This window comes from Rhinolophus hipposideros (genome assembly GCF_964194185.1).
Source record: "Rhinolophus hipposideros genome assembly, chromosome: 6".
Taxonomy (NCBI): domain Eukaryota; kingdom Metazoa; phylum Chordata; class Mammalia; order Chiroptera; family Rhinolophidae; genus Rhinolophus; species Rhinolophus hipposideros.
The window spans coordinates 25,502,726-25,515,686 of NC_138052.1; the positions used below are offsets into that span (position 1 = coordinate 25,502,726).

General features: G+C 35.9%; 1 protein-coding gene across 1 annotated transcript in view; it reads right to left on the reverse strand.

The window, feature by feature from the left end:
* The window catches only part of GTDC1 (glycosyltransferase like domain containing 1), a 346,643-nt gene that overhangs the window by 166,100 nt on the left and 167,582 nt on the right, over nucleotides 1-12,961 (reverse strand). The window contains 2 exon segments of the mRNA XM_081051844.1: nucleotides 9,033-9,206; nucleotides 12,601-12,768. Coding sequence (XP_080907970.1) covers nucleotides 9,033-9,206; nucleotides 12,601-12,768 — 342 coding nt within the window.

A 12,961-nucleotide genomic window follows, 5' to 3' on the forward strand; every position in this document is an offset into this window, starting at 1 on the left:
AAATGGTTCTGGGAAACCCACAAACTCGTGCAAAAAAATGAAGCTGGACCACCTCCTTACACCATATACAAAAATAAATTCAAAATGGCTTAAAGACTTAAATGTAAGACCTGAAACCATAAAATTCTTAGAAGAAAATATAGGAAGAAACTTCACAGACATTACCCGGAGTAAGATTTTTACTGATATATCCCCTCACGCAAGACAAGTAAGAGAAAAAAATAAACATGTGGCATTACATAAAACTAAAAAGTTTTTTCACAGCAAAGAAAAACATCAATAAAACAAAAAGGGATCCTACTGAATGGGAAAAGATATTTGCCAATGATATATCTGATAAGGGGTTAATATCACAAATTTATTAAAAAACTCACTCAACTCAACTCCAAAAAAACAAACAACCCAATTAAAAAATGGGCAGAGGACACGAAGAGACATTTTTCTAAAAAGGACATATCGATGGCAAACAGACATATGAAAAAATGCTCAAACTCACTAATCGTTAGAGAAATGCAAGTAAAAACCACAATGAGATACCACCGCACCCCAGTCAAAATGGCTATCACCAATAAATCAACAAACAACAAGTGTTGGCGTGGATGTGGAGAAAAGGGAACGCTTGTGCACTGTTGGTGGGATTGCAGATTAGTGCAGCCACTATGGAAAGCAGTATGGAGGTATCTCAAAAATCTGAAAATGGAACTACCTTATGATCCAGCAATTCCACTCCTAGGTATCTATCCGGAGAAATCCAAAACTCTAATTAAAAAAACTTTATGCACTCCTATGTTTATTGCAGCCCTAGACACAATAGCCAAGACATGGAAACAACTGAAATGCCCATCAGTAGATGACTGGATTAAGAAACTGTGGCACATTTATACAATGGAGTATTACACAGCCATAAAGAAGAAAGAAATCTTACCATTTGCAACAACATGAATGGACCCAGAGAACATTATGTTAAGTGAAATAAGTCAGAGAGAGAAGGACAAATACCATATGATCTCACTTATATGTGGAATCTAAAGAAAAGAATAAGTGAATGAACTAATCAAAAAGTTTTGGAGACAAAGAGGAAAAACTGAAGGTTGCTAGATGGGAGGGGTGGAGGGCATAAAAGGGGAGGTGAGGGGATTAGAAAGCAGTCAGTAACCACAAGATGGCCACAGGGTTTTGAAAATTAATTTGGGGAATGTAATCAATAATGTTGTAAAGATTTTGTAGGATATCTGATGGACACTTGTCTCATTAGGGAGACCACCTCAGGGATGATGTAGATGCCTGATCACTGCACTGTACACCTGAAGATGAAGCTGAACAGTAATGAATGTCTACAAACTACAAGTTTGTATATAATAATGAATTATAATATAATGAATTGTATAAATAATGAATTTATACAAACTACAAGTTTGTGTGTGTGCGTGTGTGTGTGTGTGTATGTATGTACTTACAAGAAGTGGAATACAGCATTAGGAATAGAGACAGTGGAAATGTAATAGCTCTGTGCCATGTCAGAGGGATAGTGAAGGGGGGAGGGAGTTTATACGGTGTGAGGAATATAAAAGATAAACGTCTAGTATTACTTTGTCTTGTGCACCTGAAAATAATAAAATAAATAAATAAATAAATAAATAAATAAATAGATAGATAGATAGATAGATAAAAATATAAAGGTGATTTCTTCATAATGAGTGGTGTTTAACATTGGAATGATTTATCAAAAGGTTTTCTTTTATAGTACAATGATTTTTGTAATTTTTTTTAAATGGCATTCAAAGGAAACATATTTTTGCATTCATTTTGAAGCACCAAAATAATTATTAGCAAATTTGGGTATGTTTGAATTTGTAAAAGCAAAACAAAACTTTTCTTCTTCTGTTTCAGGCCTAGATTAATATTCAAAATGACAGTACCCACTTACCCACTTTATGATTTCACAGAACATAGGCAGTAGTTTACTAATATGTCTAACACTAACAGGTTCTCAAAATATCTGAGAAATATGACCACATGTGGTAAGAAGATTAAGGTGTTTCTGGCAACCCCCGTCAAAAGCAGAACATGACTGGAGAAAACAAAGTTTTCGGTGGGGAGCCATGGGGGCTGCCTTCTGTCCTATCAATCCACAAATTCTCAAATTATAAATCTGCTGTTGTTTTCTAACACATCTGCTTTGCAAGTAAAATAGTGTTTTCTTTAATAAGAATTCTTCAAAAAGCCCTTAGGCTCCTAGCCTTTGTTTGAGCAGACTGAGAGTCTTCATTTAAAGTGTTCACACTGTTTTTAAAAATCCCCATTTTTGTTTCTAAAATAGTGAGGCAAAATCCATAAGCCTCTGTTATGGCTTTACATGTGAGCTACATGGAAAAGATGGAGAGAAGCGTGCAGAGATATTCTGAAGTTTTCAATAAAGGAGATTACTCCAAATGACCAACATGGTTTTTTTATTCCCTCCTTTGCTGTCAAAAATACAGGAAGGAGGGAAGCAAAGATGCTCTGTATTAATAATATAATCCCTATTCCTGGGATGTGTAATCCCCTATGAAATGAGGAAACTCACAGGTAGAATCCACTCTTGTTTACTCTGTGGCACCTCTGACAATCCAGTATTGTGGAAAATAGGAACAGAGAGGGAAATGATCCCAGAAATACATGAAGTTCTTTCCTAATGATCACAGCAAGATTGATACTTGATGTCCTGTATGGTGACTAAGTGGACGTGAAGCCCAGAGAAAGGACATTTTTCTCAGGCTAAATTACATGTGCTTCAATTTGCTCAAAGTCCAAACTTAAACTCCTAAGGATGTAGCATCCATTCACCCCCTCTTTAAAAACATAAATAAAGGGGTAAATTCCTCAGGTCTCTATTGGAAACACATACATTTGATCTTACATCAATTATGAGTAAATATAATGAAAAAATTAAAACTCGTAATTCATAATATAATGGAACTGAGAGAGAAGGCAAGTGACAAATACATATAAGTATCGGGCCGTGAGAACCTGAGTGTCTATCTGTTGTCACCTTTAATACAACTCAATGTGATTTGAAGCAGATGACATCCATTTTGATACTCCTTGCTCATGCCTCCCAATTGCAATTTGCTTTAGAAGACGTGATGCTTTTCAAGGATAAGATAATTCACTATATTTCTACAGTATATTCTTATATGGTCTAATTTGTTGGAAGCACGGATAATCCAGTTATATGAAAATCATGGATACTCAGGACCAAATCCTGTAGAGGACATATTGTCAGAAAGCAAGTTGCAAATTCCTCAGATGCTCTGATTTCATAAGACGGAGACTTGCGCAAAGGTCTGGAAATACAAAATTCCCTCGTTTTACCTGGCCTTGCCGTTATGACAGTTACATGATTTAGGCTGCAGGACTGCTCCTTTTTTCCCCTCCATCCCACACCCATAGCAGCACAGAGTTCTGTGTGAAATATGCCTCCTTGAAATGCACAGTAAAATTTCCTTAATTTTCAATCTAATCTACATTCTTTAGCATTGGATAGCCTTCCCTTGCAATATATCCAGTTTTGAGTCTCATATTTTTGAGATCATATTTATCTTCTGATAAGCTACAGGCTGAATATTTGTGTTCCTTCAAAATTCATATGTTGAAATCCTAACTCCCAATGTGATGGTATTAGGAAGTGGGGCCTTTGGGAGGTGATGAAGTCATGAGGGTGGAGCCCTCATGAATGGAATTAGTGCCCTTATAAAAGAGACCCCAGAGTGCTCCTAGCCCCTCCCATCATGTGAGGACACAGTGAGAAGACAGCCATCTATGAACCAGGAAGCAGGCCTTCATCAGACACTGAATCTGCCAGAACCTTGATCTTAGATTTCCAGACTCCAGAACTGTGAGAATAACTTTCTGTTGTGTATTAGCCACCCAGGCTATGGTATTCTGTCACAGCAGCCCAAACAGGCTAAGACATCACATTAATATGGCAAAATCTGTTTGTTGACCACCGATCATCTGGCAGGCCTGGAAGCCTTCAGTACCGAAGGAGCCGGTATATATACCCCAACAGCAAGGAAAAGTTTGGTCCAGGAAAAGGATCCAGTCAGGGGGATCTCAGAAAGATAGCTATTGAAATGTTCCCTGGTCACTTACAGATAGGACAAGTGTATGAGAAAGGGTTTAGATGTTTATTGTCTTCCACTAGGTGAATGTGGCTCAAGGACATGCCCTGGTGTAGGGCATGACGTTTACCTTCGTCTGTCATTTATAATTTCTGCGAAAAATGGGTTATGCATTTCCCTACATTCTTAAACAGAATTTATGGGCTACCATTTACTCTCTCTTTATAAAATCACAGTCATCCTTTTGATGTACAAGCTGTACAATCAAGGAGAAATGTCTGCAGGGGATCTTCAGTGTGCAGAGTTGCCTGCCCTGGCATAGCATGGCTCCAGGCTGCTATGCTTTTTCACTTCTCATATATTTTTTAATAGTTTATCTCTCTCCTCCCTTGTTGTCAAGCTGTCAGTCACCTGTCACTTTTTACTGCTGTCAGTGAGCCTGCCTTTATCGCACCCCCAATTTGATGCTGTTAATCGGCTGTCAGCTGAAAAATCAGATAATCAAGACCTCTGAAATTGCATTTACAATAAGTGGTGTGCTGAGCACTGGATGGAGATTTTGAGATGAGTTCCAGTTCCTGCTCTGTCTTTACCTTAGCTGTGTGATTACCAGAAGACACTGAACTTCTCTGAGCCTGTGCTTTCATCCATAAAATGAGGAGCAAAATGTGTGTGTGTGTGTGTGTGTGTGTGTGTGTGTGTGTGTGTGTGAGAGAGAGAGAGAGAGAGAGAGAGCGATCGAGAGAGAGAGACAGAGAGAGCAAGAGAGAGAGACAGAGAGAGAGAGAGAGAGAAATTTTATTCAGACTTGAATCCTAAGTTTTTATGGCTATTAAAAAGAACATATGAAACTTTTCTGTGAGTTAACAGAATACAGGGTGGGGTACCACCACTTACCCTTTAATTATAAAATTCAAGTGTGTGTTTCAGTCATCACTGTATTTAAACTCAATCTTCTGAATTCACTACTGTCTCCTTAAAATGCTCTTCCCTTTGTTCCACTGGATAATTCTCTCATTGTTGACCTGCTGATTCTTTTATCCTTTATTTTCATTTCAATCCGGGGCTCTTCCTCTACTAATGCCTTCAGTATTAAGCATGCCAAAGGTCAGCCAAACATTAAAGGTCTGGTTAACAATACGAAACCAGCAACAAGCCTGAGAAGCAGCAACCTATACATCCTAGAAGCCAACTGAAGAATATGTCATCGTGTGTCTGCTGATATGGTAAGAAGAGGACTGAGCATTGACCACATGCCTGAGCACAGGCATGGAAGTCACAGGTGACCTTGACAAAAACAATTTCAGTGAAATAGCTTTAAGAGAGAAGAGTAGGAATGAAATTGGAAACAACAAGTACAAACAACTCTTTCAAGGAATTTTGCTCCTAAGAAAAAGAAAGAAGTGATACAGTAGCCAAAAGGAGAAGCGGGATCAAGAGAGAATTTTTTTAACAAATAAAATTTCATAAACAACCGAAACTAACTCATATATAAAATAAAAAGAATTTGTTAACTGAGAAGAATTTGTTAACTGAGAATTTTTTGAAAGATGTAAAATAAATAGCATTTTTTATGCTAATAGGAAAGATCCAGAAGAGGAAAACTGACCATGCAGCACAGAGAAGGAAAAATTGCTAGAACAATAAATAGTCTTTAGGTATGCGAGAAGGATGGGCTCTGGCAAGAAGTGGAGATAAGGAAGAGCCTTAGACAGAAGCAAGGTCAGTCCACCCACGGTAGCAGGTGTGAAGGTGGGGATTGTGCACACGACTGGGTAGAGGTGGTGGTGGCAGCACTTAGAAATTCTCATCTGAGTGCTTCTATTTTCTCAGTCATGACCCAAGAATGAAGGTAGAAGACTTGCTATTAGAAGTTTATAAAGAAAGAACAATGCATGACTAGTTATCTAGAAGAGGGGAACTGTGGTATGTGTGCCGGGCAGATTAAAGCTTCCATCTGAAATCAGGAGTCCTGGATTTAGAATAGACAAATAAGTATGGCTGGGAAGTCTCTCCTAATCCCGTATGAAGGAAAAGGAGCAAAAGGTTTGAAGGTGTATGCAACAGAGTAAGTATGACGATGGGATGTGGAAATTAAGCTGGAGAAAGAAGGAGGAAAATCAGGGCAAGAGAAAAATGAAAGTTAGGAGTTGGCTCAATCAGTGGATGGCAGGTACTAGTGAGGCCAAAAGACTGAGTCAGGGTGATAAAGAGAATAAATAAATGAACCTCTTTATTTACAGGAGGCTGCTCCTTTGGCAGAGCGTGTCTCTATTTTCACGTGTTGATTAAGACAGGGCAGAGAGGAAGACAGTCCTTTCTATTGAAGTAGCAATAAATGTGGTAGGTTATAAAACAATGGGGGCGGAGGTTTTAGTAAGATGAATTCAAACTTATTGGAGGTCTATTATGTGCCAGGCACTATATTTGTTTTGGCATTTGGCACGCATTAATTCATTTAGTTACTACATCACGCCAATGAGGTGACAAGATAAATATAATCTAAATAAATAAATAAATAAGTAAGACCTAAGCTCAGGGTCATTCCTCTTACACAGGTCACAGTGCTCAGAAGTGGGGATCAAGAGAGTCAAACACACGCATGTGTGACTACAGTGTTTAAGAGCTTTCCCATCCCCAAATGCTTAATACCTGTAATCAAATACTTTCAAGTGAATTTTCTTTCTACTGTTGTTCTGGTCTTTGAGAAGGCGGCAATAGAGGGGTGAGGAGGACATTAGGTAACAGCACGTGTCCCAAGCCCAATATTACTGAGTTCCCATGCGGCAGACGGCTATCAACTTTATAAAGCCAAATATATTTTTGCTGAAATATGGCTTTTCCCTTCCCTGATTAATACCCATTATATTACATTATGTATTATGATAACACATGGTAGTAATAATCTAATTGTATCTTCTGCTTTGTTTTTACTTAAATTCACTTTTACCATGACCATATCATATTTGTATAAGGGAGAAAGATATAAGTATTCAAAAATTGCTTTTTTTAAAATCACCTTGGCTATTTTGTATTTTGCAACATCTCAACAAAATAATACTCTTTTAAGACTGCAGGCATTAGAATGATTGTCGTTCATGCAAATAATCACTTACTTACATTATATGAGTTTGGGTTGGATAAAGCAAATTACCATTTGAAAATAATTCAAATAACACTCTGGGCTAAGACCTTGGTTATGAATGTTATCTTGGACACAATATTTCTTAACCTTCTTCCATTTAGCCAGTTGTATTTATGGTAATCCAGTCCAAATTAATAAACTATTCAATTGCCACAGGTATATTAAACATATGACGTTGGAGTAATATATCATATGCAAATGAACTTAAAACATTATTTATATGGAATTATATAGCAGCAATAATTAAGATGTGCTATAACCATCTATTTGCCTTAAAGATGTATATTTTCACTATATATTATGTGAAAAGCTTAAAAACATGTCATAAAAATAACAATTTTTAAAATATGATCAAAAGTATAAACTTGTTCGATCTAATCATGGATCTAAAGCATAACAACTATATTTTCAAAAGTTGAAATTCTCTCATCATACACAAGAAAATTGTCTTTATACAAATAAATCTTATATATACATAAACATATGTACCTGAAAATCGATTGTTATCTCAGTTTCACCTTAGCTTGATAGTTTTCAAAACTGCAAATATCATTAAATGTTTTACAAATGACATATAATGACAGGAAGCTGGGACAGTAAAAACAAAGTTGAATCAAAATTCATAGGGTCTAAACTTTAATCCAGTCTGTAACAATAACCAGCAGTGTGAGTGAAAGCCAGTCTCTGCTTCTCTAGGCCTGTTTTCTGAACTCCGTACAGTAAGGATTGGGAAGGGAATCTCACTTAAATTTTATGACTCACTAACTCGATTGGGTATTAGGCAAATTTTTCTTTAAGGAAATATTAACTAGTAAGATACTCAAATTACTCAGTAGTAGGGGTGTGGATTAGGACAACTGTCCCCACAGCAAAATGGGGATGAACTCAGTAAGTCCAGAACACAGAGACAAATGCTGACCTCCAGCATAATACGTTCGAACATTAAATTGTTTCCTGCCTTCATTTCAAAGATGGGGAAGAAACAGCTGTCCCTGAACTCTTTTTAAGGACATAGTCAGTTACAAAACAGCAGCATCCCCAGCTAGTATGAATTCCACTGAAGTAAACTTACTATTCACAAGGGAGAAATATTCCTGGTGGTAGTAAAAACAATTTTGCTAGGTTTAATCAAAAGTGAAAAGGAATTCTAGAATGTTCCCTTTGAGCCACATCATTCGTTGCTAATTCAGGGTGGGCCCAACAACAAGAGTAATAAAAAATGCCCTTAGTAACCGAGAAAGAGAAATAGCAATTAAGTGCATTTGTGACCCAATATAGAGGACATAACTCTTTATTAAGATAATAGAAATATTTTTTAAAAAATGGAAGAAAGAAAAAGATAGAAAATAGCATGGGAAATGAAAGTTAACCCAAGCAGTGAAATGTAACACTGATTTACTTAAAACTGTTACTCTAATACATATAAACCAATAGGTAGAAGCTGAATGCAAAGACTGAGAATATGTTTGACAATAACTTCTTTAATAAAACAACAAATAAAGAGACAGAACAGTAAGTGTTAAAAGCCAAAATAGCTTGCTTTGGCAAACAAATAAATAAGGGAAAATAAAGGAAGATCTCAGTATCAGAACTAACCATTCAGTGATAGGTTGGACAAATGATTATTTAAAATCTTTGCAAATCCCAGCATGGGGAAATAGAAGTTGATTCTCTAATTAACGACGTTTATGCTGAGAAGTTAAAATTGGTAAGATGAACACCAATCTCTATACATTTGGGACATAATTTGACACAATATTGAAAACAGAGTCAAACACACTGACCTGCTCACATCAGGAAACCTTAAGGGAAAGTAAATAACTTGGCACTTGGGTCTGATGATGCTTTCCAGGTCCTTGGGTCTGTGATCAGGAATCAGCTTCATAAATTTTCCAATATTAGTGAGAAATGACTCCATATTAAAAACCGAGTTGAATACCACCACATCAGCTACCAGGCTGTCAGAAGAAAGGATGAATGCAAATGATGAGCCCACATCATTCAGTTATTTTTTATAAGCCTACGACCTTCATATTAATCAGAGTTTGTACTCGACCTGGGCTTTGCAAAGAACTCTCCACTTCCATAAGTAATCATAAAAATGCCTTTAGTGGATAAGTTAGTCTCATTAGTATCATACCATGGGAAGTTAGATTGTTGGCATCAGGGAGGAAAGGCAGAGGAGGAATTACATGGTTTCATAGGATTCTGAGGCTTCAATTCAAAGTCTACTTCTCCACAATGCCAGGAACTTTCTATATTGTCAACAACAATAAGTACAGTGAGAACTTTTTCTTTGTGGCCTAACCACCCATGTTGTATATCTATGTCAGTGATGTATATTGTTTGATACTATACCACTGAGAACAGAATGTATGCCATACTTCTCACTACCTTCAAGGAGACTAATTCAGATAAAGCAATTTCATACTAGAGCATGCCTTCAAAATATGTGATTAAAGTCTATTTCTTGTTTTAACCCTTGCTTGAAAAAACTGTTAAGTTTTTAGAAAATTCTGGGGCAATACAGGAGGGATTATATGGCATTTCTACAAATAACTTATTTCACTATTATGGTATATTTGGAGTATTCAGAGAAGTAGAAGAAATTGGTGGAAATGGATCCAGAAATCCATATTACTAGATCCTACTGATTACATAAAGGAATGTATTATAAAGAACCACAACACCATTGACTTTCAGAATTAAAATACATATAATATTGGCTATTGCTTTTGATGAAAATACTTTGTTCCTCTTTATAGTATCTTTTTAAATCAAAATAATAAAAAACACAAATGTATCATAAGTACATCAGCAGTTTCAGAATTGCCTATAACATTTTTTTGGAAACTAATGAACACAAAGATAATCATGGGTGAGCTGGATAACATCTGAATATGTAGTATGTTCCCTTTATGAGTCAAAAAACTAATTTAATAAATCATTGCTTTGATTTTTTTAGAATGGCCCTCTTTGCTTTAAGCAATGATTCAGTGTCTCAGTATCACTGGATTTCAATAAAATGCATACAAATGTATACAAGATCCAATAGAAAAAAGTTTTATTTCACCTTAAAAATGATAGATTAAGAAAACTGAAAAGATATGTAAGTCCATAATACTGCAAAACACAAATGAATAAGCAGAGCTTATAGACTAAGAATGCATACCATACCAAATCCTCAGTTTAGTTTAATTCATATTTACTGGGACCGCCGAAGTTCTTATTATTAATGCATAGTGGAACGAAAAATCAACAAAAGAAATGTTGACCTGCCACTCCTATGCCTCCCCCACAAAATTGCTTTTCCATACAAGTATTTTTTTAGTTGTGACCTAGTGTAAATTTGGGGATAAGGGTGATTACAACATGGATAATACAAAAGAATGTCACAGAAGTGCTGACACAACACCAAGCAATAAGGAAGCCAATATAATAATATACCAAAAGTTGAGGGATGTTTTACAGCTAGTCTGTTTTCACCATATGTCACATATTGTAATAGCGACCTACAGGTCATAATATATAGTTACGACATGTGTTCATAAGTCAGAGGGTTAGTGAAACCTCTATTTAAGGTGAGTGCTTATGTCACTCATCTCTAAGGTCCTTAACTGCCACACAGTCAAGAAAGAAATTTGACAGTGCCAACAAAAGCAGAAGTCAGCAAGAAAACTAAAGAAACATTTGAGGAAGCAGGAGTCATACTTTTCAGAGAATCTGAACAGAACCACTTTTTGACACTCTTATTTTTCCTCTGGACAACTATGAAGCTTTTTTTTTTTTTTCTCATTAACAAGCCAACCAATGATCAATTCTACTTCTTTCTCTCCAAGCTTGTCTATCAGTTTACCCTCTTGAGAAGAGCAATGCTGAAAAATCATGTACTAGTTTTTATAGTCTCATTCCCTATGAGCAAAAACAGTCTTTTATGAAAGAGAGAGATGAGGGGCAGTAAGCTAATTTTTTTTTAACGTATCTGTCCTCACAGGGTGTGCAACCCAACTACTTACATTCTTAAAAACGCAGTCTATGCTAAATTAAAGATGCAAGATAGTTTACAGAAATATTCTTTTTCATGCATTTCCTCCCTGATATGAGTGAGTGTAACTTCCATTAACTTTAAAGCCACCCATAAAGGGAAAAATTGGCTTAATTTTTTTTCCCCCAGTTATTTCTCAAGGGTAATAAACACACACTATCTGAGGAAAAGAATGACGCTAATTCAAGAAATCAAAAGAATATTACAAATGTTTTCCATATTGATAAAGCACAAAATGATTTTATTTTTGTTTTTAAAACATATTTCCCTTCTCTGTTTCAATATAAAATAAAGTATTTTAATTTTATTATGAAATTTTAAAACGGTTGTTTTTTTATGAGACATTTGACGTGAAGCAGTTCCACTCTATTTTGATAGCACTGCTACTTCACAATTGAAGCAGCTTGTAAAAATTATTGCAGGAAAACATTTACAAAATGCTCAAAACACAGAAGTATTACCATATAGCTGCTTTTCTATGTCAACTAAACTATGGGATATATTTGCAAGAGTTGAGAGTCTATTTAAACGCATCATGGATTCCAAGAGCTGATGACTATTTTAAAAGGTGAGTAAAAAGTACCCAAACACAGCCAAACTGATTCCATTTGATGGTTACAGTTAGGTGAATAGGATCCAATAGCAAAGCCGTTTCAGAGTTGTTATTAACTCCTTTCATTAACTAAGCTTCAGAAGATATACTTTGTTGAAGTAACAATAGAGAAGAACCATCACCTTTGAAATGTCATGGTATTTTAAAGCTGTGCAATTTCAGAAGACTCAATGAGGGAAAAAAAAAAAAAACTACCTAAAGATTCATTTTTCCATAGTTTTCTCTTACAAACAATAAAAAAGGACAAAAACCCCTTGCTCCATTATGCCTTATTTTTTGTTTAGGCCTCTGAAAATTTCTATTTTGGTTTTAGCTGGATATACTGAAAGTGGTTACCAAGTAAGAGCTGACTAAATGCCCCTTCTAAACAATAGATCATACAATCAAAGGGTGAAAAAAGTCTCTGTCAACACTTTGATTCTATTTTGAATGTTATAGAAAAGTTTGATGATTAGTGCAACATATAATTAGATTGTTACATATATGTATTTTATGAAAGGATTAGCTGTGATATATACCTATATATACTGCAGAGGCACAAGTAATTACTTCCAAGGAAGGTATGTTTAAACATTTGTACCTACTTTAAGGTGTTTTTAAATAAGTGTACAGGTCTCCACATTTAAAAGCTAACAACCATTTATAAAGAAAAAGGTAGCAAAGGACTAAATATAATGATACAATCGATACCTACCATGAGAGAATTTGGTTGTATCCATATTGGAAATCCCTCTCCTTACATTTCTTGACAGGATATACCAATTGGTTCTCGTGGAAGTACAGAATCTTTTTCAATTTCCCAAGGTCAGACCGAAGGGCAACCAGTTCAGTCAGGTTAAGCACAGAGCTTGCAAAGAGGATCCTAGGAAATAAGGAAATTAGGGTTTACTGTCCTGAGGAAGCTTGAGGGGGTCACCCTTTGCCCTTCTCTCCCGTCCTCTTCCTCCAGAAAAACATATCCCCTATAGGGACACATCAATAGTTAAGACTTAATACCATGTAGCAGCCTTCTAAGTTTTGATCTCTTAAAAAGCAGCTGCTATAAACTATGAAAG